The sequence below is a fragment of the Rhinatrema bivittatum genome, chromosome 5 (genome assembly GCF_901001135.1).
Source record: "Rhinatrema bivittatum chromosome 5, aRhiBiv1.1, whole genome shotgun sequence".
Taxonomy (NCBI): domain Eukaryota; kingdom Metazoa; phylum Chordata; class Amphibia; order Gymnophiona; family Rhinatrematidae; genus Rhinatrema; species Rhinatrema bivittatum.
The window spans coordinates 82,529,597-82,556,509 of record NC_042619.1 but is presented as its reverse complement, the minus strand read 5'-3'; the positions used below and the strand labels follow the sequence as shown (position 1 = coordinate 82,556,509).

Below are 26,913 nucleotides of genomic sequence, written 5' to 3'. Positions count from 1 at the left end.
ATTAGAGTAGCTGCATTTAAAAAGGTGTGGACAAGTTCCTGGAGGAAACATCTATAAACAATTAAGGTGGACTTGGGGAAATCCACTGCTTATTCCTGGGATAAGCAGCATGGACTCTATCTACCCCCTGGGATCCTGCCAAGTGCTTGTGACTTGGATTAGCCACAGTTGTAAACAGGATGCTGGGCTTGATGGACATTTGGTCTGACCCAGTATAAGTCTTATGTTATGTTTTCATGTTCTGGGCAACATGGTATGTCCAAAGAGAGGGGAACATCTGTGTTTAGAGCTCTAATGCTAGTATCCCCTAGAGCAGGGCTTCCCAACCTTTTTGGGATCATGGACCCTTTTTCAAGTTCCAAACTTTTCGTGGACCCCCACATGCTTCTCTTCCATTTTTACCTGGAGCTATGTGCTGTATATAGAAAAGTTATTAATGTAATAACAAAGAAATAATTATATGCACACCAGAATAATTCATAATGGGGCAGATTTTAAAACCTGCGCGCGGGCACAGATTTGTTCGCTCAACCCGGCGTGAACAAATCTACGCCCGATTTTATAACATGCGTGCGCTGCCGCGCATGTTATAAAATCCAGGGTCAGCGCGTGCAAGGGGGTGCACAATTGTGCAACTTGCGCGCGCCAAGTCGCGCAGGCTGCCACCGTTCCCTCCAAGGCCTCTCCGAAATTGGAGCGGCCTCGGAGGGAACTTTCCTTCCACCTCCCCCCACCTTCCCCTCCCTTCCCCTACCTAACCCACCCCCAGCCCTACCTAAAACTCCCCCCTTACCTTTGTTCCCCCCTTACCTTTGTTCCAAAAGTTACGCCTGCCTAAGGCAGGCGTAACTTGCGTGCGCCGGCCAGCTGCCGGCATGCCATGCTCCGGCACAAGCCGCTGTGTCGGAGCACTCGGCTCCGCCCCTGGACCGTGGCCCCGCCCACGGCCCACCCCTTTTTCGAAGCCCCGGGACATAGGCTCGGCGCGCACAGGGGCAGCTTGAGGCAGCTTTTCGGGGGTTACGTGCATAACCCTTTGAAAATCTGCCCCAATATATAGAATTTATTAAATAATGCTTACTGATATAAACGGAATACATGTAATTGCAAAGTACAGCAGTACATGTGGAAGAATATACTATATTCAGTAACTTATGTAGTAACTACAGGTATCCAGAGAGTGACTGGGGGGAATGGACTGGTGGAGGGGGATAGAGCATGTGACTGGCAGGTTGGGAGAGAGACAGACTGGCGGAGATAGACAAATGGAGGGAGAGAGACTGATAGGAGACTAGTAGAGGGAGAGAGAGTGGTAAGGATGGACTGGTGGAGAGAGTGCGACTAGCAGCACTGGGCTGGTGGAGAGAGAGAGAGATCAACTGGTGCGGATGGACTGATGAAGAGAGAGAGATAAAGAGCAACTCACAGGGCTGGACTGTTGGAGGATGAGAAAGACTGGTGGGGGACTAGTACAGGGAGGGAGAGAGAGCAATTGGTGGGGATGGACTCGTGGAAAGATAAAGCGCAATTGGTGGGGGCTGGACTGGTGGAAGGTGAGAGAGTGACTGGTGGGGATGGACTGGTGGAGGGAGAAAGGGGGACTGGTTGGGATGGATTGTGGCTCAATCCAGAGAGTGAGAGATTGATTGGGAAGGGTGAAGGAGGGACAGACCTACATCACTAAAAGGGAGATGTGGAGAGAGGTTTGGTGCACATATTTCCCTCCCAGCCCCCACCCCCATCATGGTATTTTTGGAAAATTATTATTACTATTTTTAAAGAAATCACCTGTGACAGGGAAACCACCCTGTTAGTTTGATCTTGACAGGGATCCAATGGCTCTCTCCACACTGCCTGTTACCAAATTCCATTCATGCAGAGACAGGACACCTCCACTCCTAAAGCAAGAGGCACTGCTACAAACATTTTGCACCATTATTGCAAGGTGCTGGGCATGCATCTCGGTGGTATCTCTAGACAGAAGAACCTTCTAAGTAACAAAAAAAAACCCTGGCCAGTTTCAACTATTAAGAAATACTACTACTAAAATTATTCAAGAGCATCAATAAAAATTCTTCTATATAGGAGTGGGACAAATCCCAATATAAAACCTGCATGTCACGTTCTACAATACCCTTTGTTTACAGAAACTCCCCCAACAAAGGGTGCAGAATAGAACAAGGACATTTCCCCTTACCACTCACTACAAAAAAAAAAAAATATTTCAAATTCTTCTGTCACCTCAATAACAGCAACACAAACTTCTTCCTCTCCCAGGTACAATGTATAATATAAAATCCTGCAAAAAAAATCAAACAAAAAAAAACTCAGAATCTATAGGAAACCTGCCATGTCCTAACTACCAGAGTCAAACACTTATGAAAAGGCATCACTGCAAATATTACAACAGGCCCTAAAATAACAATACACCTCCTATTAGGAAAACAGAACAAATCAAGCTGCTATAGATCCCTATATAGAAATGTCATCAGAATACCTCATCTAAGTCACACATGCAGAACACAGACAGACCCTTGCCAAATACAGAATATAGAGACCAAAAATATAAATGCAAATGTGCAGACAAAATGTGAACTGGAAACCGCAAGAAGCCAGACTCTGTATGCATTGCAACAATGGAAAAACAGAAACATCGCTGCTCCTCATAAAACCTCAAATAATACAATGAAGAAATATAAAATATCAATAACAGTAAAATCATACTATTAAAAAGAATATTTCAAAATAACTGACATATAGAACATCGAATAATTTAAAAATCATACAAATTATTTTTAAATTTCCTAAACAATAAAATATTTCAAAATATCAGGCACATCAAATAACAGCTGATAATTAAAACTAGTAAGGATTTCAAATGTCCCCATTCTCCATACCTGGGAAATGTTCATTTCTAGTCACCCTGAGATTGCCATGGATTAGTAGGGGTGGGGAGGGGGATTCAAGGGCCTCACTAAAACCTAAGTAAACTAAATCCATCTCTCTCCCTGATCTAATTTCCTGGTTAGCCAGATATATTTGTCATGACCTCCCATGCTGCCTGATTCTCTTACCTGCTGAATTTAATATATTTCCCTGTCCTCTCTTTTAGTAGTGATTGCATTAGTTTACCCATCTCTGTCAGACTCACTGGCATGTAGTTGCCAATATCCTCCCACTTTTGTGTAGAGTGATATCTTCTTCTTGTCGCTAATCCTCCTTGTCCAAAAAGACTGAACATGAATATTAGTGGAACTCCCAGAACCTCTCAAGGCGCCCTCGCTATTGTCCTGGGATGGAAGCCATCTGGTCCCATTGCCTTGTGCACAGTCAGGTTTTGCCAGTTCCATTTAAACGCTCTTTGGTAAACGGATTGGCATCTATCACAGTGTTTGTGTTCCTGACAATCTGAAATCCTTCTCCAGTCTCTTTTTCAGTAAACACTGTACAAGAAAATACTTCATGGATTTTTTTTCTTGTTGCCATCTAGACATTTTTTACAATCTCATCCATTCATGTCTTCCTTTCAAAAACATATCTTAACAGCTGTGTCACCTTGACCTGGCTACTTTTTTCCTGAGATTCCTTGTAACTTCTAAATGCTAACCTTTACAGTATGTACTTACTTTTTCAACCACTTTTTTAGAAAAGCATATCCTTTTTTCACTTCTTGTTTCTATATTCCTTTAGGTTTCCCATACTGTTCTCCTACTCCTCGGATTCTCCCAATCTGTCGGTGTCTTCCTAAGTTACTTCCCTGATCTGTGTGTTTGTATGAGACCCTTATTAAACCACAGAATTCTGGTGAGCACATGACAGTAGGTGTGTCCAAATTCAATAGCCAGCCCTTTTTTGGGAAAAATATATTTAAACAGCCACTAACATTTTTTCACACATCCTAAATAAAGTTGCCTCATTTTAGTCATTCTTAAAAGCAAACATCATCTAAAATAAGGTTAATTTAAGCTCTGAAAACCACCATGCTAATCAGCATACAATTCCAATGTATTCTAATGATTTACAACACCAGCCACAGGTCGCAGCCTGATTACAGAGGACCAATAATGTGAGAATGGGAGAACATCCTTGATACAATCCGGGATACAAAATAACTAAAACAGAAACTGTGATTGAAAAGGTAATGTTTTATTTCATCAAAGATCTTCTGTGTACTTGTGATAGCACCAGCAATACAAACCCAGGGCTCTATCTTAAAACCTGGATGAGGCAAGGGGCTGTTAATCTAAAGCCCCCTTCCCCCATCCCCAGCACACACCTTTGACATGCTGAGCCTGCCATTTCTTTTTAGCGTGGTCTAAATGAATCTGTCACCCAATATCTGATTTCGACTGCAGTATTTAAGAATAGCTGAAATTCCCCGGGGGCCACTATTCATTGTCCTTCTCCCCAGGCCGAACCCAGCCATCTCTTTAGCTCCTCCTCTTTCCAGGAGCTCCCCAGCACTCTTTGCCCCCTCTCACTGGCCCAGTCCCAGCACGCTCTGAGCCACTCTCCACAGCTTGACCACTGTAAACACTGACCCAGCCTCCCCAGCTCAGCCAGAGCATTCCTTTACTCCCTTCACTGGCCCAGTGGCAGCACACTCACTCTCTCCCTCCCCAGCTCGACCTCAGCACAGTATGACCCTCTTTCAATTATCCAACACAAAATAAAGGGGGGAAAAAAAAGCAAACCCCCAAAGACCAAAACTAAATAAAATTCCTCCCCCCACCAAGCCCCCTTAAACAAAGAACCCCCAACTCCTGGCCTCAAGGCACCCCTTCCCTCCAAACTCCTCCCATCCCATCGTGGATCTGCCGGTGTTCTGGATCCCCCACACTCCAACTGCCACTTACCACCAATTTCTTAAAAACACAAAAAACACTGAATTCTGGTTCCAGACTCTCCTCCCCAATTGAACCTATTTAAAAGGCCTTGCCAGCCCTCAGGACTCCCTCCACCTCACCAACCGCAGCCCTTATCCCACCATAGATCTGGGTCTCCCAGGGCAGGAGCGATCCCCTTGTCATTCCTGCCTTACTGTTCTGGCATGTCAAAATGGCCACCACTTAACCTATAGTACCTGAATGTAAACCGATGTGATATCTCAGATCGAATGTCGGTATATAAAAAATAATAAATACATAAAGCTGGCACTTTTATGTTGTAAGAGGTTCTGGCATTGGGTTGAGCGGTAGGGCAGGAGTGACTGGGAATCCCTAGTGCCCCCAGAAATCCCAGACCTATGTTGGGGTAAGGGCTGGGGCAGGAGGAGGTCAGGGAAGAGGGGGGGTCCTGGGGACTGACGAGATTTAAGTGGATTTGATCAGTGGGTGGGGGGCGAGGGGCTTTGTGGGGCCAGTCCGGATCATGGCTAGTGAGTGTTTTTATTTTTTAAATAAAATTGATTAGTATCTGGTGGGATGCGCATGTGCATTCAACCAGCTTTGAGCTTCTGATGAAGCTTCAGATGGTAGTTGGGTCTGTTTGTCAGGGACTGGTAGAGTGCACATGTGCACTCCATCACCCACTAACAGAGAACTTTCGGCACCAAGCACTATATATATATATATATATATATATATATATATATATATACACACACACACACACACATACACACACACACACACATACACACACACAAGTTCCAAAGTACCACAACTCCATTTGTATTAAAATTAGTCTTTATATGTATTTTCAGTACATTCAACAGCATAGAATTTTCATTGTTGAAAACCTAAGGTACTCTGTAAACAGCTTTTTTTAATTTGGGAAATTACACAAGAAAGCATTGAAGTATATTCAACAACAGTTGACTAAACAGAAAAATGGCTAAACTTTGGCTATGGTTAAAAAAAAGTTGCTAATTCTGTTTAGTAGACACTAAAAAAGGCAATTTTCAAAAGTAAAATGGTCTGACTCGAACTTGCCCTCCTAAAATGTGGTTATGAGTGAGTACATACGGCTTTCATAGCACATGTATTTTTGGCCACATTAGAAGGGAGTGTTCCTCTGGCCAGATTTAGGGCAGGGGAAGAAAACAGCACATACCTATGGGAATTCCAGAAGTGCATGCATTCTTGTGGCCCTGCACAAACAGGAGGTAAAATGTACATGAACGCTTTTAACGCATACACTTTGTACAAAGAGAAAAGGTGTTGGTCTCCCTTTAAGAATTGCTACAAAGTATACAAGCTAGAAAAAGGATGCATTTGTTGCTCATAATCTGGGCTATTGAAAAATGCCCTTTAAAAGTCTAAATAGAAGTATCCAAATGTCAGCAGTACAAAAAAGTGAAAGCCTTGATGATTGGTGCTACTGCTCACAAGTTTCCAACTTGTGAGTCAACCTTTTGTCTAATTATATTAATCTGATAACAAAACAGAGTGCACAACATATAGGGCAGTGAGATTTCTGGAAGGAATCCCTCTCTCACAGCCTGGATTAACAAAATCTGTTTCACAGCCTTACTACTTTGGAATAGGTGCAGAAGTTTAACTCCACACCCTAGAAAAGCATGCATTTTTTACCCAGTCCTCTTCTACAGAGCCATAGGAGTACTTAGCAAGGGCTTGTGATGCTTTCACTTGCTGTTCTTTGTAGAATTCTTGCAATGCTGCCAGTGTCTGGGCAGAAAGCTGTGTGATATCATCATCATCATCACTGGATTCCATGTTCTACAGGTTAGAAATGGATAGGTTCCTTATTGTCAACAGTTACTATTTAAACATTACAGTTTATTGCATACTGTGGTTAATAAATACATTTAACAGAACATTACTAAATAATCTTATAAAACATTTTATGTTTACTCTGTGTGTACCATGCAATATTACAAAAATACACCAGCAGCAGTACAAGTCACACTAAATCATACTACTACTAAAAGATTCACAAATAAAACAATCTACACATCTAAGGGCATGGTTTAGATCCCAGTGTTTTGGCCCATCTCATTATTAAATAACTGGGAGAAAATCTGCACAGGAGGATAAGGTCAACAAGATACCTCTACATACAGGCCAACACTTACCAGTTCTTAAGAAAGAAATGACAGACCTCCATAGCAAAGCACCAGAGGAAGGGATATAATGAGACATTTTTGTCCCAAGACATTGGGACTCTGCCACCAGAGAGTGCAGAAGAGCCCACCAGACAATGTTGCTAGGGATCAACTAAATTTGTAGCTCAAAGTGACATCAAAATTAGTCCAAAATTAATCAGAGGCCATGGAGAAAATAGCCCAGAACTAGGTAATAAGCAGATCAAATTGAAAGCCAGTCAAAAACTAGCCACATTTTTTAAATTGAAAAACAAAATCATATTTTTGGAGATAATTTTCAAATTCTGCAGGGCTGACATGTAAAATTAGATGTACGTGCGTGTATCCTATTTTATAAACCTCGAGAGTAAGTGTGTACTTGCAGTATCACTTGTGGGAAAATATGAGCAGTTTGGATATAGTATATGCATATACATTACCAAATTTGTCCATACACTTTTACATCTGCTCGTGCAATTGAAATCACAATTGTTTTTCGTCTGTACTGTTTGAGTTGGTGGTGTGGGTCCAGGGTAAAGCACTGGAGGGTCTAGGTGAAGTGATTCCAAGCACTTGCACAAGTATTATCTGGAGTACTCATATACTTTATAAAATACCTGCCTTCCTCTTTAATTCTGGGTTATTATACACGCTTGTAAAATATATGCGCATAATTTAAAAAATGGATAAAGAAAGTATGCATGTTCCTGCATTACAAATATGTACTTTTCAGGCACAGTTACTAGTATTTTATAAACTGCACAGCTCCCACCATACAGTTTATAAAATACTAGCACAAGTTTCCACAGGCCCACTTACGTGCACAAATGGTGTGCTGGGTATAGTTTTAAAAGCTGGGCTCTTTCTGAAGGAGTTCAATTTTATGGACGACCGATGAATGAGACAACTGAAAATCTCTGATTAACTATGCCAGCAGTGAAACGCACAGCCATATTGAACGTACTAACCTTTGGAACGCAATGGCATGCATTACGTAGTTACGTACTGACATTCAGTGGAACGCACTTCCATTTTGAAATAACAATTTGTATTGTATTAATACGATCATCGCTATAAAATGTCTAACACGTCAATTAAATGACGAAACAATAGTCTGATTATAAGCTACACCTACTTGAAAACCACGCTAGAAAATGCTTGTTCAGCAATTTGTATAACGCATGTGTAAAAGATAAGAAAAGTAGAATGTATAAGAGCTAGCTCCTGAAGGGGCGTGGCATGCAGTTGTACTAAGCCTTTGTCTTAGCTGCATCTTGCTGGCAATAAAAGTCTATCTTTACGAATCAGTTGTCTGGGCCTCCTTTCTGACTTTTAGAGATGGTTACATTTGGCGAGCCAGCCAGGAGGTACCGGGGACGCTATTTTAGCCCCCAGTTGGTCCGGTAGTTTGGTAGCGGAGCGATCCCCCAGACTTACCTGGTGAGTGGCCACCGCTGAGTTCAGCGATCAGGTTTCTGAGGGGACCATTCCGCAGAAAATCTTTCGAGACCTCTGGGCTGGTGATTCGGGAAGAAGGCTTTCTTCGCGACCAAGAGAACGTTTCAGGCAAGTATAATTTTATTCTCACATGAATGAGAATTAGTGGGAACTTGAATTAGAGATAAGATAAAGCTAAATTACTGGCCGATCCTGAAAGATGGATCAAGGAGGTCTTGATCAAGCCTCGCGCTGTGGTTAGTAGGGATCCCGCTCCGAAGACCACGCGATTTGGAAATTGGCGTTTTGGAAATTTTGGGAATAGGTTTCTTGTTGTGTGAAAGAGAATGAATGGCCTCGCAGTTCTAGGCCGGGCGACCGCGTTCTAGTCGAGGCGAGTGTGACCCTTTTGTGTCTGGCAGATACGGACCCTTACCTATCTGCTATCCCTTCCCTTCTTTGTCTGTACCTCTGTTCTAAATGGGTGGGGGAGGTTCCACTCCACTAAATGCCATGACGGAGCACTTTGGCGAAGTGTTCGATAGACATGCATGCACTAAACCTGGCATGATTCAGCGTTGTGCATATCGATGGCTGAGTCTGTGCGTTAATTGGCCCCCGAAAGGAACTTTTGATTTCCCAACGGCTTCAAGAGTTCGAAACATAGTCACAAAAGAGGGCCAGCCAGGTTTTCCCGAAGATATACCATATATTAATGCCTGGATCGCAGTTATTTTGGACCCGCCATCTTGGGCAAAAAAGTTAGTGGAGGGAGCCGCCCTCGTAATGGTGGCGCATATACAGAAGTCGGGCAGCCGGAAGTCCCCAAACCGGAAGAGAAAGGAGAAGGCGGCCATATTGAGCGCGGACGACGAAACATCATCGACGGCGGCCATATTTGTAGTACAAAAAGATGAGGAAACTACGGAAAAAAAAATTAAACCCCCGCTCGCAGCGGAGGCCATATTAGCTGATGAACCTGAAATTTTAGCGCCGCCGCCATACGTTCCAATCTATCCGCCGCTGCATGAATTGCCACCGACTCCTGCTTATGAACCATCTGACCCCTTTCCTAGCACATCACACGAAGCAAAAAAAGAATTAGAATCGGCAAAAACTGAGGACGAGGCAGGACCTCCCGTCTCAGCCTGCACTCGTAGTAAAACGCAAGCTGCTAGCCTACAGCTGCCAATCAGAGAAACCGCAACTGTTGTACCTGTGGCCCCGACAGAAGAAAATGCTTTCCAAACTACGCAAACCATAAGATTATTTACCTACGTCCCTTTCTCATCGAGTGATGTTTTTAACTGGAAACAACTTGGCCCCTCATATGCTGAAAAGCCGGATCAGATGATCGACTTTTTAAATGGAATCTTCACCGCTCATAATCCCAATTGGGCTGACATCCGTCATCTGGCTTCTTTCCTTTTTACCACTGAACAACGACGCCAAATACAGCAGAATATGGAGGAAGCAGCCAGGGGAGGAGTCGGATCCGACGGCGACCCTGAAGCAGCAGTTAGGGAACTCGCCCCGCTTGTAGACCCCCACTGGGATTACCAAACTTCGAATGGACGAGACCGCATCGCTGCCTATCAACAGGCTTTCCTAGATGCCTTAAGAAGGGGAAAAAGAAAGGTTATGAACATGGCCAAAATCCAAGATGTAGTACAGAAAAAGGATGAGACCCCAGGAGATTTCCTAGAACGGTTAATGGATGCATATCGCAAATACAGCCCTTTTGATCCCGAGGACCAGAAGAATCATTCTATAATAGTCATGAGTTTCGTAGGACAGTCATGCCCCGATATACGTCGGAAGCTCCAGAAAACAGAAGGGTTTGAGGGAATGAATATTAGCCAGCTCAAAATCATGGCAGATAAAGTTTATGGAAATCGAGAACTGGAAGACGAAAAGAAGGAGAAAAAAGAAAGTGGCAGAAGGATGAGAGAAAGTGTTAACTTGTTAGCCGCAGCCATGGAAGAAACTAATTTTGGAGAGCATACCAGGCAGTACCGAGGATACCCTGGATATAGAGGAAGAAGCAGACCGCCATTAAGGGCATTGCCTAGAGGAAGATCAGCTAGAGGTGGATCGTTCAGAGGAGGAAGAGCGCCTCTAGGAGTTAATCAGTGTGCGTATTGTAGACAAGAAGGACATTGGAAGGCTGATTGCTCGGAGATTCCGCGAGAGGGAGGGGAAGGGGAAGGATCCAAACCATCCAAATCACGAGAAGCTGAGTGGCAAATGGCATTGGATGAGCTGTCAGACGAGTCTGGTGATGATATCGGACGGAACTCATGACTAGACCAGGAAAACCTTCCCTTTGACCCATTAGTAGAAATAAAGGTTGGCGCGAAAACTTTTAAAGGACTACTGGATTCTGGAGCACAACGATCAGTCATGACTACTGCAATAACCATTCCTACAGCACAAAGTATCTCCATAGTAGGGGCCTCTGGGAAGCCGCTAGCAGCCCCTATTCTCCAGAACCGACAGGTTCGAGTGGGAGGACAATTAGTATCCCACCGATTCCTCTACGTCCCTGGATGCCCAGTCCCATTAATTGGCAGAGATCTTCTTTGCAAAATTAAGAGCAAATCTACAGTTTGAATCAAATGGTGAAATTAAAGCTTCCTTTGCTGATAATCCAGTTTCTCTCATTTGCCCTCTCCAAGAAGAATGGAGACTACATCTCCCGGTCATTGGAAAATCATTGAACATCGATATGAGGAAGACACCCCTCTTAATGCAAAGCGAAGGTACTTAATGAGCAGTATACCTCAAGTATGGTCTGAAAACAATCCAGGAGGACTAGCAACCGAAGCTGTTCCCATGTGGATTGAGCTAAAAGAGAATGCACAGGTCATCAATCAAACTCAATACCCCATTTCATACATGGCCAGACAAGGAATACAAATCCATCTGCAAAGACTATTTGACTTGGGCATTCTGCGACGAATTCGATCTGCTTGGAATACTCCCTTATTACCAGTCAAGAAACCAGGAACTAATGATTACCGACCAGTACAAGATCTAAGGAAAGTAAATAGTCAAGTGGCAGATCTGGTGGCCCTTGTACCTAACCCGTATTCAATCCTAGCTCAAGTCACTCCAAAGTCCAAATGGTACAGTGTCATTGATCTCAAAGATGCTTTCTTCTCCGTTCCTGTGGCGGAGGAATGTCAGAAAATTTTTGCCTTCACGTGGGAGAATGCCCATACTGGAATAAAACAACAGTATACATGGACTCGTTTGCCCCAAGGATTCAAGCATTCACTCACTTTGTTTGGAGAACAGCTGGCCAAAGATTTGAAAACCTACCAGAAAATATATGGGCCAGTAATACAATATGTTGATGATCTATTATTATTCAGGGACACATACCTTGAATGTGCAGAAGCAACTCTCCGCTTATTACAGACATTGTACTCAAAGGGGTACCGTGCAAGCAAAAAGAAAGCGCAAATCTGTGAATTGGAAGTAGAATATTTGGGCTTTTGGATTCGTGAAGGTACTCGGTGCCTTGGATTCTCTTGTACGAGTTCAATCAGAGATCAACCTGTACCTACCTGCAAAAAAGAACTTCGTGCATTCTTAGGAGCTACGGGATATTGCCGACTTTGGATTGCTAACTATGCCATCATAGCCCAACCATTGTACGACAAACTGCGTGGAAAAGAAGCAGAATCTCAACCCTTTCAGTGGGAAGGACATGAACTAGTACATTTACAACAACTAAAAGAAGCCTTGATCTCACCCCCTGCTCTAGGACTACCAGATGTAATGAAACCATTTCACCTGTTCATAGATGAGAAAAAAGGAATGGCCATTGGGGTATTGACTCAAAGTTTTGGATCATGGGAATGACCTGTTGCATATCTATCAAAAGGAATGGACAATGTTGCAAAAGGGTGGCCTGGTTGCCTTCGGAGCATTGCTGCTGCATGCTTACTAATACCTGAAGCCGTTAAATTAACATTTGGACAAACTCTGCAAGTAACAACCCCACATACCATACAAGGATTACTTGAAACTCATGGACCAAAATGGATGACAAATTTGCGTCTTGTCAAGTATCAGGCTCTGCTATGTGAAACACCTGAAATCCAAATACAAGATAGTAAAAATCTAAACCCGGCCACCCTACTGCCAGCCCCTGGGGCAGTTAATCACAATTGTGACGAAATTATGGCTACAGTACACTCCAGTCGACCTGACTTGAGAGACCAACCTTGGCAAGGCGCGTGGACTTTATTTACTGATGGAAGTAGCCGAATTATAAATGGAATACGAGTGGCTGGGTATGCGGTAGTCTCTGAAGATGAGATTATTGAGGCCGGACCCCTGCCTCCAGGAACATCCGCCCAGAAAGCTGAATTAATTGCCCTTACTCGAGCCCTACAGTTAGCAGAAGGACAAATCGTTAACATTTATACAGACTCTAAATATGCCTTCCTGACTATCCAAGTACACTGAGCCCTGTACAAAGAAAGAGGATTTCTCACTGCCGAAGGAAAACAATTAACAAATGCGCCAGAAATACATGAACTATTAAACTCAGTATGGTTACCATACAAAGTAGCCGTGATGCACTGTAAGGCCCATACTGGAAAGTCTGATCCTATTGCTCGAGGAAACCAGAAAGCCGATTCTGCTGCAAAGGCAGGAGCTCAGGACTTATATCAAGCTGAAATGACCATATACCCCCTTTTGCAGTTTCCAAACGAAATACCTACCTACTCAACAGAAGAAAATGAATGGGCACAGTCTGAAAATTTCCACCAACAAAATGGATGGTGGATTATACAAGATGACCGAATATGGATACCTGAAACTATTGCTTGGACAATAGTAAAGGAAGCACATAACAATGCACACCTTGGACGTGATTCATTGGCAAAACTACTGGCAAAGACGTATTACATTAATCGAATCACTCAATTGGCTAAGCATGCAATTAATCAGTGTATTACATGTGCAAAGAACAATCCTCGAAATGGACCTGGTCCTGCCCCTGGCCATGTCCTCCGAGGAACCATACCATTTCAAGTCTGTCAAATTGATTTCACTCACATGACTCCCTCAAAAGGCTACAAAGCTATGTTGGTGGCAGTATGTACTTACACCGGATGGATCGAAGCTGTACCCACCCGGACAGAAACTGCCAGGGAGGTAGTTTCTCTACTTCTCAATCAGATTTTACCACGATATGGATTACCAAGACAGATCAATTCAGACAATGGTCCAGCTTTCACCAGTGAAGTGACTCAGCACCTTAGTAAGATTCTTGGCCTCAAATGGCATCTACATTGCACATGGAGACCACAAAGCAGTGGGACGGTTGAAAGGGCTAACAGAACTTTGAAAAGTCAATTAGCCAAACTATGTCAGGAAACGAAAACCAAATGGCCAGATATCTTACCGTTAGCACTGCTCCACATCAGATGCACCCCACGACAATCTGGACTCACTCCTTATGAAATGATGTATGCTAGACCGCCGCCATTGCCCTCATTCCCTGAGTCATTGCAAGTCCAAGGGGAAATGGCACTCAGCAAACAGATAAAAGGATTATATGATACTGTGGAAGCAATTCGCAAGTATACCTGTGAGACAGAGCCACTGATCTTAATCACTCCTACACATCAATTCCAGGTGGAAGATTCTGTGTGGGTCAAAGAGTGGGATGAGTCTGACTTCCTTAAACCTCGATGGAAGGGACCATTCACCGTGCTACTAACCACACCCACCGCTGTTAAGGTATCTGGATGCCCCACCTGGATCCACTGGACCCGCGTCAAACCAGCCACTAACACTTGGCAAGTCTCCAGGACTGGTGACAACACCTTGAGATTTACCAGAAATACAGCAAGAGCTAACGTTGAGTAAAAGATTAATGCAGTCCTAAGAACATTAATAACCTGTTTATTTCTTTCCTCCTTCACAGGCAACATAGCACATGATTTCAGCACTCTGGAAGTGGGCCGCCAGTGCTCTTCTAGTTACCGCTTTGACTACCATGATGGAGAAGATTGCTGATCGGAGAGCAGCAGCCCAAATCATGATGCTGAACCAGTATGCCTCAATCTCATCATTTCCTTCCTATGATTCGTCGGACTCAGAAGATGAATCCTCTGTGTACTATGACACTAACCTTTAATGCAACTAAAACGTGAGGCCACCATGTTTGCTAGGGTTAAGTCCGGCTACAAAGGGGGGGGTGATCCAATAGGGACCCCTCGTCTCAAACCGGTGAAGAAATCAACGACCTAGCAAATATTTTAGGGCCAGCACCAAGTGAAAATGATACTAATTATTGTTTGTCTTTTCAGCTACCTCACAGATGGAAGTGATACTTCCGCCTTCTATCGAAGTTGAAGTATCAAAGGGGGGAATGAAGGAGTTCAATTTTATGGACGACCGATGAATGAGACAACTGAAAATCTCTGATTAACTATGCCAGCAGTGAAACGCACAGCCATATTGAACGTACTAACCTTTGGAACGCAATGGCATGCATTACGTAGTTACGTACTGACATTCATTTTTCTTTTACTCTAGAGCATAGTAGACACACATCCAGAAAACAACCTACAATATTTAAAAGGAAATTTATCAATCAAGATTCATTTGTAAAAGCAGTCATACCTAACTTACCTATCTCCATATCATCAAATATAGAAGACTCAGTATCTAAATGGAATTCAGCTATTACATCTACGTTAGATCTGATTGCTCCATATAAACAACACCAAATAAACAACAGGAAACAGAAACCCAATGCCCCCTGGTATTCAAAATCTTTACGTCAACTTAAACACACCTCAGAAAGTTGGAACGAAAATGGCGACATATAAGAACAACCGAAGCAAAAAACGCATATCGATGTACCCTTCGGCACTATTACAAAGAAATAAATCAAGCCAAAAAACTCAATTATGGAAAGATAATCTCCAAAGCCAATGGAAATCCCAATACTTTATTTAATATAGTAAAAACATTAATCACTCCACATAACGAAAGCTTCGCAGATCATGATACAATATTTTGCAATAAAATCGCCAACCACTTTAAAACAAAAGTAACCAACATTTCCACAGAATTTTCACAACTACCCTACTCCACCTGTGTCAAGAAAGAACCTAATTGTCAATGGTCCGAATTTAGTCCGGTTTCAGACAACTCAATTCAAATTATAATTAGCAAACAAAAACCCTCAAATTCACCTTACAACCCTTGTTCAGGAGTCTTCTTCAAAGCTATTGGTCATCATGCATACTCTTTTCTCAGTAGCCTAGTTAACCAATCATTAGAAACAGGACAATTTCCATCTAATCTGAAAAAAACATCCATTCTACCAATTCTAAAATCAAAAACAAAAGGTACAGCCGATCTCAATAACTACAGACCTATTGCCTCCCTCACATCATTAGCTAAACTAATAGAATCTGCAGTTTTACGTCAACTTTCTGACTTTCTATCCAAAAATAACATTCTCCACATTAACCAGCACGGCTTCAGAAAGGGACACTCTACAGAAACACTTCTCCTATCTACCTTTGACACACTATTCCGGGCATTTGATTCATATACAGATTACATTATAGTATTTTTAGATATCTCAGCAGCATTTGATACGGTCGATCACCAAATTCTCATCTCAGGCCTACAAGCAATAGGCATCACTGGAACAGTATTAAGTTGGTTTTCATCTTTTCTCACAGATCGTCCTCAACAAGTTAATATTAACCATCAATCCTCTACCCCCTACACAATTCCATCCGGCGTTCCCCAAGGATCTTCATTATCTCCCATACTATTCAATATATATCTTCTTCCGCTTTGACATATTTTATCATCACTCAACCTACAATTCAAAATTTATGCAGACGACATTCAATTTCTGGTCCCCTACAAAACTTCCTGGTCCGATACTCTATCTTTAGTTTCACTCTATCTTTCCACCATTAACTCTTGGCTATCTCATAATCGTTTAAAATTAAATCCATCAAAAACTGAATTAGTCCATTTAACATCCATTACAGATTCCTCTATAGGCCCACCATCTCATTTCACTTTCAATGGCTCAACCATCCCAATTAACTGCCATGCCATAAATCTAGGTGTAACCATAAATACAGACTTATCTATGAAACAACAAATCTCCTCCCTAACAAAGAAATCATTCTACAAATTACAGCTTCTGAAACGTCTTCGTCCTCTTCTTTTCTATCGTGATTTCAGGACTGTTCTACAATCTCTTATATTTTCTGGTCTAGACTATTGTAATGCTCTTTATCTAGGTCTATCTGACTCATCAATTCACCCGCTACAATTAGTTCAAAATAGTGCAGCTCGCTTATTATCCGGTATCTCCATTCGCAATCACATTACACCTATTTTACATTCCCTTCACTGGTTACCCATAAAATACAGGATAAAATACAAAGTAATCTCAATCATCCATAGTTTAATTTACAACTCTACATCCACTTGGCTTTGCACCTTACTCCGCATTTACAAACCCACCCGACACTTAAGATCACTTACTCAAAATCTCTTAGACATTCCATCACCACGACAGGCTAGATTAGATATCACCAGGAAAAGAGCTTTTTCAGTAGCAGGACCATCTCTCTGGAACTCTTTACCCAACCCACTCCGTTTAATATCAAATCCTCATCATTTCAAAAAGGCTTTAAAAACATTCTTTTTTCAACAAGAATTTAACACTCCCACTAAGCATCTCCCCGATCAAAAATGAAACTCCATCCCCTAAATTTCTCTCATCAGATACATATTACCTTAACGTCTCTCCTCTATTATCCCATCCGTGTTCTTTCTAGGACATTACAATTCGATAAGTTGCTACCCCCCCCCCTCCTCCCCCCCTCCATCCCTTTTACCCTCCCTACTCTTTACCCATGGCATGTTACCATTATTATTATTTTGTTATTTAATAATTTGTTTTAGCTAACATTTATCTAGCTATTTAGTTAAATTTATGTATTTTAAGTTTATTTTAGTTATATTTTATTTTTACTTTATTTTAACATGTTGTAAACCGTTTTGATAAAATTTTATTTTAAAAAGCGGTATATAAATACTTTTAAATAAATAAATAAAATAAAATTCAGTGGAACGCACTTCCATTTTGAAATAACAATTTGTATTGTATTAATACGATCATCGCTATAAAATGTCTAACACGTCAATTAAATGACGAAACAATAGTCTGATTATAAGCTACACCTACTTGAAAACCACGCTAGAAAATGCTTGTTCAGCAATTTGTATAACGCATGTGTAAAAGATAAGAAAAGTAGAATGTATAAGAGCTAGCTCCTGAAGGGGCGTGGCATGCAGTTGTACTAAGCCTTTGTCTTAGCTGCATCTTGCTGGAAATAAAAGTCTATCTTTACGAATCAGTTGTCTGGGCCTCCTTTCTGACTTTTAGAGACGGTTACATTTCCATATGTTTATGATTCACACTTGCCAATGAATGATATGGACAGAAGGCCCTGCTGAAACAAACAGATAATAGCTGCTTAAAGAAAACAGTTTTAAAGCACAAAGCAGTGCAATAATTCAAAAAATGGTGGGAAGATGCATGTGCTATTTCATACTAAGGACTTGTGGAAATGTGAGGACCTCAAGTCACCATTTGATTAGAGCAGGACAGGTAAATGTAAATTTAGACTTTATAAATATACACAGAGGCTGACAATTTTGTCTGCTCTGCCTCTGTGCCATTAAATTTTTGTTGAATGGCAAAATGACAAGGAGCTGAGCTACTGTTGAAACACATCAACCTTCTTCACTTCCTCCGGAGAACTGAACTACATGTGCAGTTGCCAACTCACTAGATCCACTATGAAAAGTCCCCAGACTGAATAAAAAGTAGCTAGAACCAGCTTGGACATTTTGAGTTCTAGTCAACCTAAGATTGGTGCAAAATAACAGGGGAAGGATGAAGGTGTAGTTAAGGTTGGGGGGGGGGGGATGTAACACGCAGTCAGGCTCTCACTCTGCTACTATTTATCATTTTTAAAGTGCCACTACACATACGCAATTCTGTACAGGCACACATAAGGCAGTCCTAGCCACACACTATGACAAATACAACTTTATTGGCACTCGCGCATGTACAGACTTGCTCACACTTGTACTTCCGGTTATGTGGCTCATTCAGCAAGTTGCTCCCCCTCGGGCTGGCATTGTAATGTAAACATGAAAATACGATACTCACAATCACGAGAAAGGTTGCTGATCCTGGTGAAGAGCGTCATAGAAGGCTGCAGTGACTACTGACAGAAAACAGTTTGTGATGAGAGAGGGGAGGTTCCTTTATATTAAAACCAATTCTTAAAAATGTGCCTGGGTTTTTTTTTGTTCGTCTGTCCCAACGAAGCAGATGCAGTTTTGACTGGATTTGTTTGCAGAACTGCTGCTGCAGGCTGATTTCTTTGTTTACCTCTCAAAAGGGAGAGAGAGAAATTGAGCTGGAGAGCACAGATAATTCAGAGCAGGAGATATAGAGTTCTTTTAGGGATCCTGCAGGGCTCAATAAAAAGTCAAGGGAGATTGCTGACATCATCGATGATATCACAGACCAGGAAGTAATAGCAGGTCCGTGATGTTTTCAACACTACCAATTAGAGGATATTAAAAGATAATAAAAATAAGCAGTAAAGTAAGAAAGCCTTAAAGAATTCCTTTGCAGTTAAAAATGTTCAGAAATAATTTTAAAGTATTTCCAAAAGATGGGCACATTTTAAGGTGACACTTATCACAGACAGGAAGTGACATAGGAGCTAATTCCCGATAAAGTAGTTACAGAGAGAGAAAAGTCACTTTTAAAAAAATCTAAGAGGAGAGGCTAGGCTAGATGTGAGAGGGTGTTAGAGAAGTCCCTCAAATTACTTTGGCTTCAAAACGAGCTTTTTTTTTTTTTTAAAGAGTTCTGAAGTAAAATAGAAAGGTGTCTCAAACAGGAAGTCTCTTTTACAATGAAAGTCTGGTGGGAGGAAACGTTCCCTAGAGCAGCCAGAGTTCTGCTGAAGCATAGGACCTTTGGGATTCGTGAATATTCATAGACTCTGACACCTTGTTAGAATCCTCGTGCTGACTTGTTTACTGCAAGTGTGCAGGCGGGAATATGCCTTCAAAGCAGTCATTTGAATACATACAACCTAATTAAATAAAATTCTAAATTTTATAAAAGGCATGAATAAATAGGATATTTATTCTGTTTAGAAATGTTAAATACAAAGTTTTAGTGTTTAATATGTTCCCAAATTGCAAGTTAGAAAGTTGGGATTATTTGATGATATCATGAGAGCATTGATTCTTTTGGTAAATGGTTGTTCTTTTTCAGTTGAGAAATGTTTTTTTCTGAAACCTGGAGAGAGAGCAGAAGGCACAGACTCAGAAAATTCTTTACATTTTCGAAGGAAATTTGAGAGAAGTTCAAAAGAACTTTAAAGTTAAAGTACACTGACAAACAAAAGGATATTGTTTTGCTATATTATTTGTCAAAATTAGCTGATTGTGTGACTGTTATAATAAGAAAAATCTAAGACATTTGGAGAGAGATCTAAAAGGTTAAACAGATGATTTTATCTCTTTCCAATTAAAAAAAGGTAAGGTAATCTAAATTATTAAAGGCAGGTAAAGGGAAGCAGATGTGCAGAAATTTAAATCTGCTTCTTAGTTGTATGAATGTCTTTATTGGAGAAAGTTTGGATAAGTATTCCACTGAAAGTATTATAAATTAGAGTATAAAGAAAGTGAAGTTGCTTATCTGTAACAGGTATTCTTTGTGGACAATAGAACATAAGCCATACAAGATGGGGGACATCATCTGAAGGTGCTGATTTGGTCCATTTTCTCCCCTAGCCCAGAAACGTCTGGATTCTGTTCTGGGCATATGTGGGACTTTCCATGCTAGCATCACCATATGACCTCCCTTGGTCTAATTTTGTCCACTTTGCAAACAGTCACAAATTCTTACTTGTTGGCCTCATCTCACAGCAAACAAAAATTTTCATCAACTTCTTCAATACTAAAGTTCAAGGCAAGAATGGCAATGCCAACAACACTACAATCAAAAAAATGGAAAAATCCCTTCAAGGCATGCAAAAAATGCCATCATAAGATGGCAATAGCAAATCAACATGATTGGTGTATCCGTTGTCTAGGCCCAGAGCACAATAGCCCTTTTTGCGGCCCCTGTGGCAGAATGTCACAAGGGTGCTTATATAGAGAGATCTAAAGTTCCAATATGAGTTAAAAGCCTCATCAGAGCATAAAACACCACAAAAAGAGACAAAAGTCTTCTGAAACCTCAAGAAAATTTAGAGGTAGGTCTCTGGCACAATCTCCAATGCAGAAGTACCTGGACTTGAGCACAGCATCACACTCCAGTGACGCAGCAGATAACGTACCAAGAACCTCAACAGTGCCAACTTCAGTGCAGGAAACTGCCGGCACAGACGGATTGGTGCCAAAAAGATCTTGTGCAGAAATCTCATAGCACCAAGTTTTGGGGTGCACATCGGTGCATTCAATTCCCGGCACCACAACACTGGTGTAGAAAATGACCGATACCAAAGAATTGCCGAAAAAGAAGGCAACTAAAACTAAGAACTTATCAGACTCATCTCCTTCGATGCCTTTCTTAGAACCACATGCTTCCTCATCTGCATTCACAAAGGAATCGAAACTTCCTTTGCCAAACTATTCAGTCTCCCCTTTCTGCAAAATTATGGACAGATTTCCTAAGGGCTTACACAGATGAACTGCCAAAGAAAGGGAGAACAATAAAGACACCAGTATTAGAGAAACTTAAAAAAACAATTGTAATTAAAAATCACACCTCAACCAAAGGCCCAGGGCCATGATATCTCAGAACAACCAATTGAAATATCCTTAGATGAAGGAATATTTTCATGGGTTCCCTTTTACATTCATTACGATTCTAATCGTTCCTATATATCTGAGGAATTGGAAGAAGACTTGCATGGTGATAATTCTCTGGATCTGCCTTCAGATCCATCACCAGAGACTAAAAAAGCAACATCACCCCTGAGGATATGACAAAATCATCTTATACAGAAGATGTTGGATGTTCTGGCTTTCAAGCTCTATGAGGAAGAAGAGTCCGCAAGGGAATTAGAGTGCATTACAATGCCTTTGTATTCTGAAGCAGTACAAAGCATCCAGTGCTGCTTCAGGTCCAGATTAGAATATGGAAAACACCTTATTCCTTTTTTCCAGTAGCAATGAACATAGATATAAAATACCAAATATAGAAATGCCCTGGATAAGAAAAAGTACAATTGCTACATAAATCACTTATTGTAGAATCAGCCAAGAAAAAGGGTAAGAAAACAAAATCTTTCTCAAACACTCCATCGGGCAAAGACTCACAGATTCTATTATATTAGGAAAAAAAATTTTCAAGGAGCCATTCCGCAATCCAGAATTGAAGCCCATCAAAATAAATAAATTCAGTGTTAGAATTTTGCCTGCTATGCAGCTTAATCATTCTTTCTTAACTCCTGCAATGACACTTCCCCACCAGCAGAGGCCCCTCAGTAAGCCTCACTTCTAGTCTTGCTAAACTCCCCCTCTCTGCCTTTGTCATACCTCAGCCCTAGCTCTATGCAAAACTGTCTTACTGTGGTAGCCTTGACTTCTCATGGTGTCTCTCTTGGCTCCATGACTTGACCCTCGTTCTTGCCTTATGGGCTTCTAGCCTTTTAGCCTTGTTCTTTGCCTTGCCTTGTGGTCTTCGTTCCTTCTAGCCTTGTTCCTTGCCTTGCCTTGCCTTGAGGCCTTTTTGAATCTGTTCTGTTTGTTTCTTGCCTTGAGGCCTTGAGGCCAATTCTATCTTGTATCCTGCTTTGAGGCCTTTGGGTCTTTATTCTTGTTAACTTTTGGTCTTCTATGTTTTCAATTCTATGTGATCCTTATCTGCCTTGTCCTATACCTGCCCTAGCCTGCCTTGTTGGTCTTGTCTTGTCTGTTCCTAGTATCCTGTTCTTGCCTGGTCTTGCCTTGTCTTGTCTAGTACTAGATCATGTCCAATACCAAGCCTTGTCCAGTCTGCCAAACCTTGCCTGCTTTGTTCAGCCTGACAATACCTGCCTTGTTTGCCAAGCCCTGTCTTGCCTTGTCTGCATAGTCCAGTCTGCCAAGCCCTACCTGCCTTGTCTTCCTTATCCAGCTTGCCAGGTCCTGTCTGCCTCTTCCAAGCCTTGTCTTCAGCCATGCCTGTCTGGCCTTGCCTGCCAGGCCTTGCCATGTCTAGTCTTGTTCCAACTTGTGTGGACTCACCACAATAATGTACTGCTACTGCAGAGACCTACTGGCCCCTAGAACCCAAGATTTCAACCTGCGGGGGAGGGGGATAGCTAAGCAGAAGACCATCCCTTGTCTTGCTCCAAGACTGCCTGTCAATCCCATGCTGCTCCTCATGTGGGTTTCCTGGACTCCAGTACCCCTAACATTCAGTACCTCTTTAACAACCTGCAATAACTAAAGTACATTTTGCAGATACTACCAGAACAAGAGCTGAAACAATTCACAGAGGTTATTAAAAATACTAGAGATCATGTGACGCGTGAGAGGGAGCGGATGTAGCCGACCCTCTCTGGCTCCTTTTTTTCCTGATCCAACCCCATCTGGCCCCGTTTTCTTCATTTAAGTGGACATTATCTACTATACCTGGCTTGCTTTTGTCTTGTAGCCTGATTTGGAGCCCGATGTCGACCCGAATAGTGCGCAGGGAAAAGGATTTGGCTAGAGAAAAAACGAGGCCTACTGACCCGGCTTCCGAGGATTACAACATGGCGGATTCCCCGGTGCCAACAAACTGGGCAGATCTCCGCGCGGCCGTCGTTGAAGCGCTGGAACCGGAATTCAAAAAGCTATCCTCACAAATTGGAGAGGTGACCGCGGCGATCGCTGGGTACGAGGTGCGATTTTTGGCGTTGGAGCAACGGATCTTGGATGGGGAAGATGGCGCACAGGCTACGCAGTCGGAGGTCGCGGAGTTGAGGGCAGAGATCACTCGGCACACAGCACGCATCGAGGACCTAGAAAACAAGTCCCGGAGGTCTAATTTACGCCTGGTTGGCCTCCCGGAGGCGATTGATGACCGAGACCTGCCCCAAAAAAAAGAACAATGGCTGACCCGCGAACTTTCACTGGAGAAGGAGCACGGTCCCCTGCGCATTGAGAGAGCCCACTGGCTGGGGCAGAAACGCGCCCAGCAAGACAGAGCACGAGTAGTGATTATAAAATTGTTAAATTACGCCCATAAGGTTGAAATCCTGCAGGCAGTTCGTCGGGGGCAGGCTCTAATGTATGAGGGGAAGAAGATCCTGATCTTCCAAGATTTTTCAGGGGCCTTGTCTGCACAGCGCAGGGCGCTTTCTCCACTGTGTGCCCAATTGTTCAATCTTGGCCAAAAAGCTGTGGTAATATATCCTGCACGAGTCCGAGTCAGCACTCCTGGAGGGCCCAGATGGTTTACGGAGGTGGCAGACTTAAAAGCTTATATTGGAACTCTGGGACAGGAGGCAGGGAAGCGATCGGGCAGAAGCAGCTCCGGATCTGACACTGGATGAACGAGCATAAAAGCCAGCATAATTTAAGTGCATTTCATGCTGATAGCTGGGGATAGGGCATGGTGTGCCCAGCTCTTTGACTAATGAGACATGGAGAATGGATTATTACTGTTTAATGCATATGTTTGCTGTTTTCCTTTATCAAAATGCGGTAAGGCGTTTTCACATGCAATAGGCCTTTCAGACACGCAAAAACATGTGAGTGAGTGAGAGAGAGAGAGAGAGAGAGAGAGAGAGAGAGAGAGAGAGAGAGAGAGAGAGAGAGAGAGAGAGAGAGAGAGAGACTGGCCATGATAGCATGTCCCATGCATACGTTTTTATATCCCTAGGATAGGCCCACCTAGTAACTCGAGGTGGGGATTAGATAAGGGTGTAGGGGGTTAGGGGCCACTGTCACATTCTACATGAGACGTACGAACAGAACAGTGGTCTCTTGTGACGATTAGCTGGCCTTCGGAGTGAGGAAACTCCCTCCAAGATGAGATTTGGCCAAGGGTCTCTCAGCCTAAGGTAGGTTGAGAGACCCTTGCCCAAATCCCATCTTGGAGGGAGTTTCCTCACTCCGAAGGCCAGCTAATCTTCACAAGAGACCACTGTTCTGTTCGTACGTCTCATGTAGAATGTGACAGTGGCCCCTAACCCCCTACACCCTTATCTAATCCCCACCTCGAGTTACTAGGTGGGCCTATCCTAGGGATATAAAAACTTATGCATGGGACATGCTATCATGGCCAGTCTCTCTCTCTCTCTCTCTCTCTCTCTCCCTCCCCCCCCCGGTTCCCATATGAAGTGGTATCGCAATGTGCACTACCTTAGTTCTTCGCACAGGTAAGTTATCGCAAAATGCGATAAACAGTACATTAGCATACACCACGCCCCTTTTGGTAACGCATGCGGTACTTACCACATTTTGATAAATGAACCCCTCTGTTTGGTTATCTCATGTTCCTTGCAGAGACAACAGGTCTCCATTTCACCTGTTTTTGGGTTATTGGTGCACTCTTTGTATTGAAACAAGGTACTGTGATATACATCTATGGGAGGGGTATGATGCTGTTCAATTTTCTTATTTATCTTTTTTATTTTCAATTTTTTAGAATTCATATCCCTCGCTGGGTTGGGGTGGATGAGGGAATAAAGGAGCCTAAGTGTTCAAGGTGATCTCCCAGGTGGGGAGTTAGTTGAGATGAGATTTCGGGGGGAACTAGGTAAGAGAAGAAGGGAGTGGCGGGGGAAGGGGAGAGGGGAGGGGGTGGGCAGGGGCAGGGGTGTGGGCAAGGGAAGGACTTTAGGTACTGGCACGATAGAAAAGCAAGTTATTTGGCTGATAAATGGGGTGGAGAATTCACTATCACAGGGAGGTGGCCAGAGCTGGGATGGCCATTACTCCCTTGGAGTTGGAAATTTCTCATTATTCAACTGAATTTTCAGTGGCATGATATGGGGTAAATGGCTACGCGCAGCCTCAAGTTGATTTCATGGAATGTCTGTGGTATTAACTCACCTATCAAAAGGTCAAAAATTTTACAAGCCTTGAAAAGACAGGCAGCGGATATAGTATTCTTGCAGGAAACCCATCTTACTGATGTTGAGCACCAGAAATTATGTAAGACTTGGGTGGGCTCGGTGTATTTTGCCTCTGCCACCACGAGGTCAGTGGGAGTAGCCATATTGGTTCGCAAGAATCTCGCACTGCAGGTCCTCTCTGAACTTAAAGACCCTCAGGTCTTTAAGTCATTTTAGTCATTTCTCATTTTAGAGGACCTGATTAATCAAAAATAAAAATAAAAAAGAACTAAAAACATGGTTGTTTAGACAATCATACACTGAATGATATGACCCATATATACCAATCCCAACCTTCTTCCTAAACCCTTACTTCTTTAATAAGATGATGCAAACTAAACCTGTACTATTTCTATCTAACATGTTATACTCTGCTGTTGCTGAGATGTTTTTATATATATATTTTTCTCTTTGTATTGTATTATGTTATAATTAATAACTGTTCATTGTATGAATTTGTTACACTGTAAACCGGAATGAAGGCACTTAGCTATATTTCGGTATAAAAAAGAATACAAATAAATAAATAAAAAATAAATAATCAGAATTCTGTGGTGCTTTGTAACCTATATGCCCCGAACTCTCATCAAATGCCTTTCTTTCAGAATTTACACAAATTGTTACTTTCCCATATTGATCAAGTACTAGAAGTGGGGGGTGATTTCAATTCTTTGCGGGACCCCAAGTTAGATAGCTCCACCAATGCGCGACAGGCTGGAGCTAGGGGACGAGGAATACATCTCCTTGAACGGAGCCTGCATGTGGCGGATACCTGGAGTACATTACATCCCTTTGAACGGGACTTTACACATGTTTCAAGAGCACACGCGACGCAATCCCGTATAGACTATTGGCTAGTCAGTACACACTCATTTTCTAGGATTTCCGGGGTGGGCATTGGAGATATCGTTATATCAGACCATGCTCCCATTTGGGTCGATTTAGTGTTGCTCCCCCAGGAGAGCGAACGCCGGCGCTGGCGTGTTCCTTACTATTTGGAATCTGATGCTGCCTTTCAAACGTTTCTACTTGAAAGATGGAAAGATTTTGCAACACTTAATGCCCAACATAGCAATGACCCTATATTGTTTTGGGACACAGCTAAGGCTGTAATTAGGGGAGACATCATATCTTACCTTGCACACCGAAAAAAAGCGTTGAATAGCCAGTTGTTGTCGCTGACTCAGAAACTACAACAGGGCAAACGGGCGCTATTAAGATCTCACA

General features: G+C 42.4%; 1 protein-coding gene across 1 annotated transcript in view; it reads right to left on the bottom strand.

The window, feature by feature from the left end:
* The window catches only part of EEF1AKMT1 (EEF1A lysine methyltransferase 1), a 45,051-nt gene extending 25,763 nt beyond the window's left edge, over positions 1-19,288 (bottom strand). Inside the window, exons 1-2 of the mRNA XM_029602514.1 lie at positions 18,735-19,288; positions 6,534-6,680 (exon numbers count right to left, since the gene is read on the bottom strand). Of these exons, the coding sequence (XP_029458374.1) occupies positions 6,534-6,677 (144 nt within the window). The 5' untranslated portion in view covers positions 6,678-6,680; positions 18,735-19,288. The remainder of the gene's footprint in view (positions 1-6,533; positions 6,681-18,734) is intronic.
* Between the last annotated feature and the right edge of the window lie 7,625 nt (positions 19,289-26,913).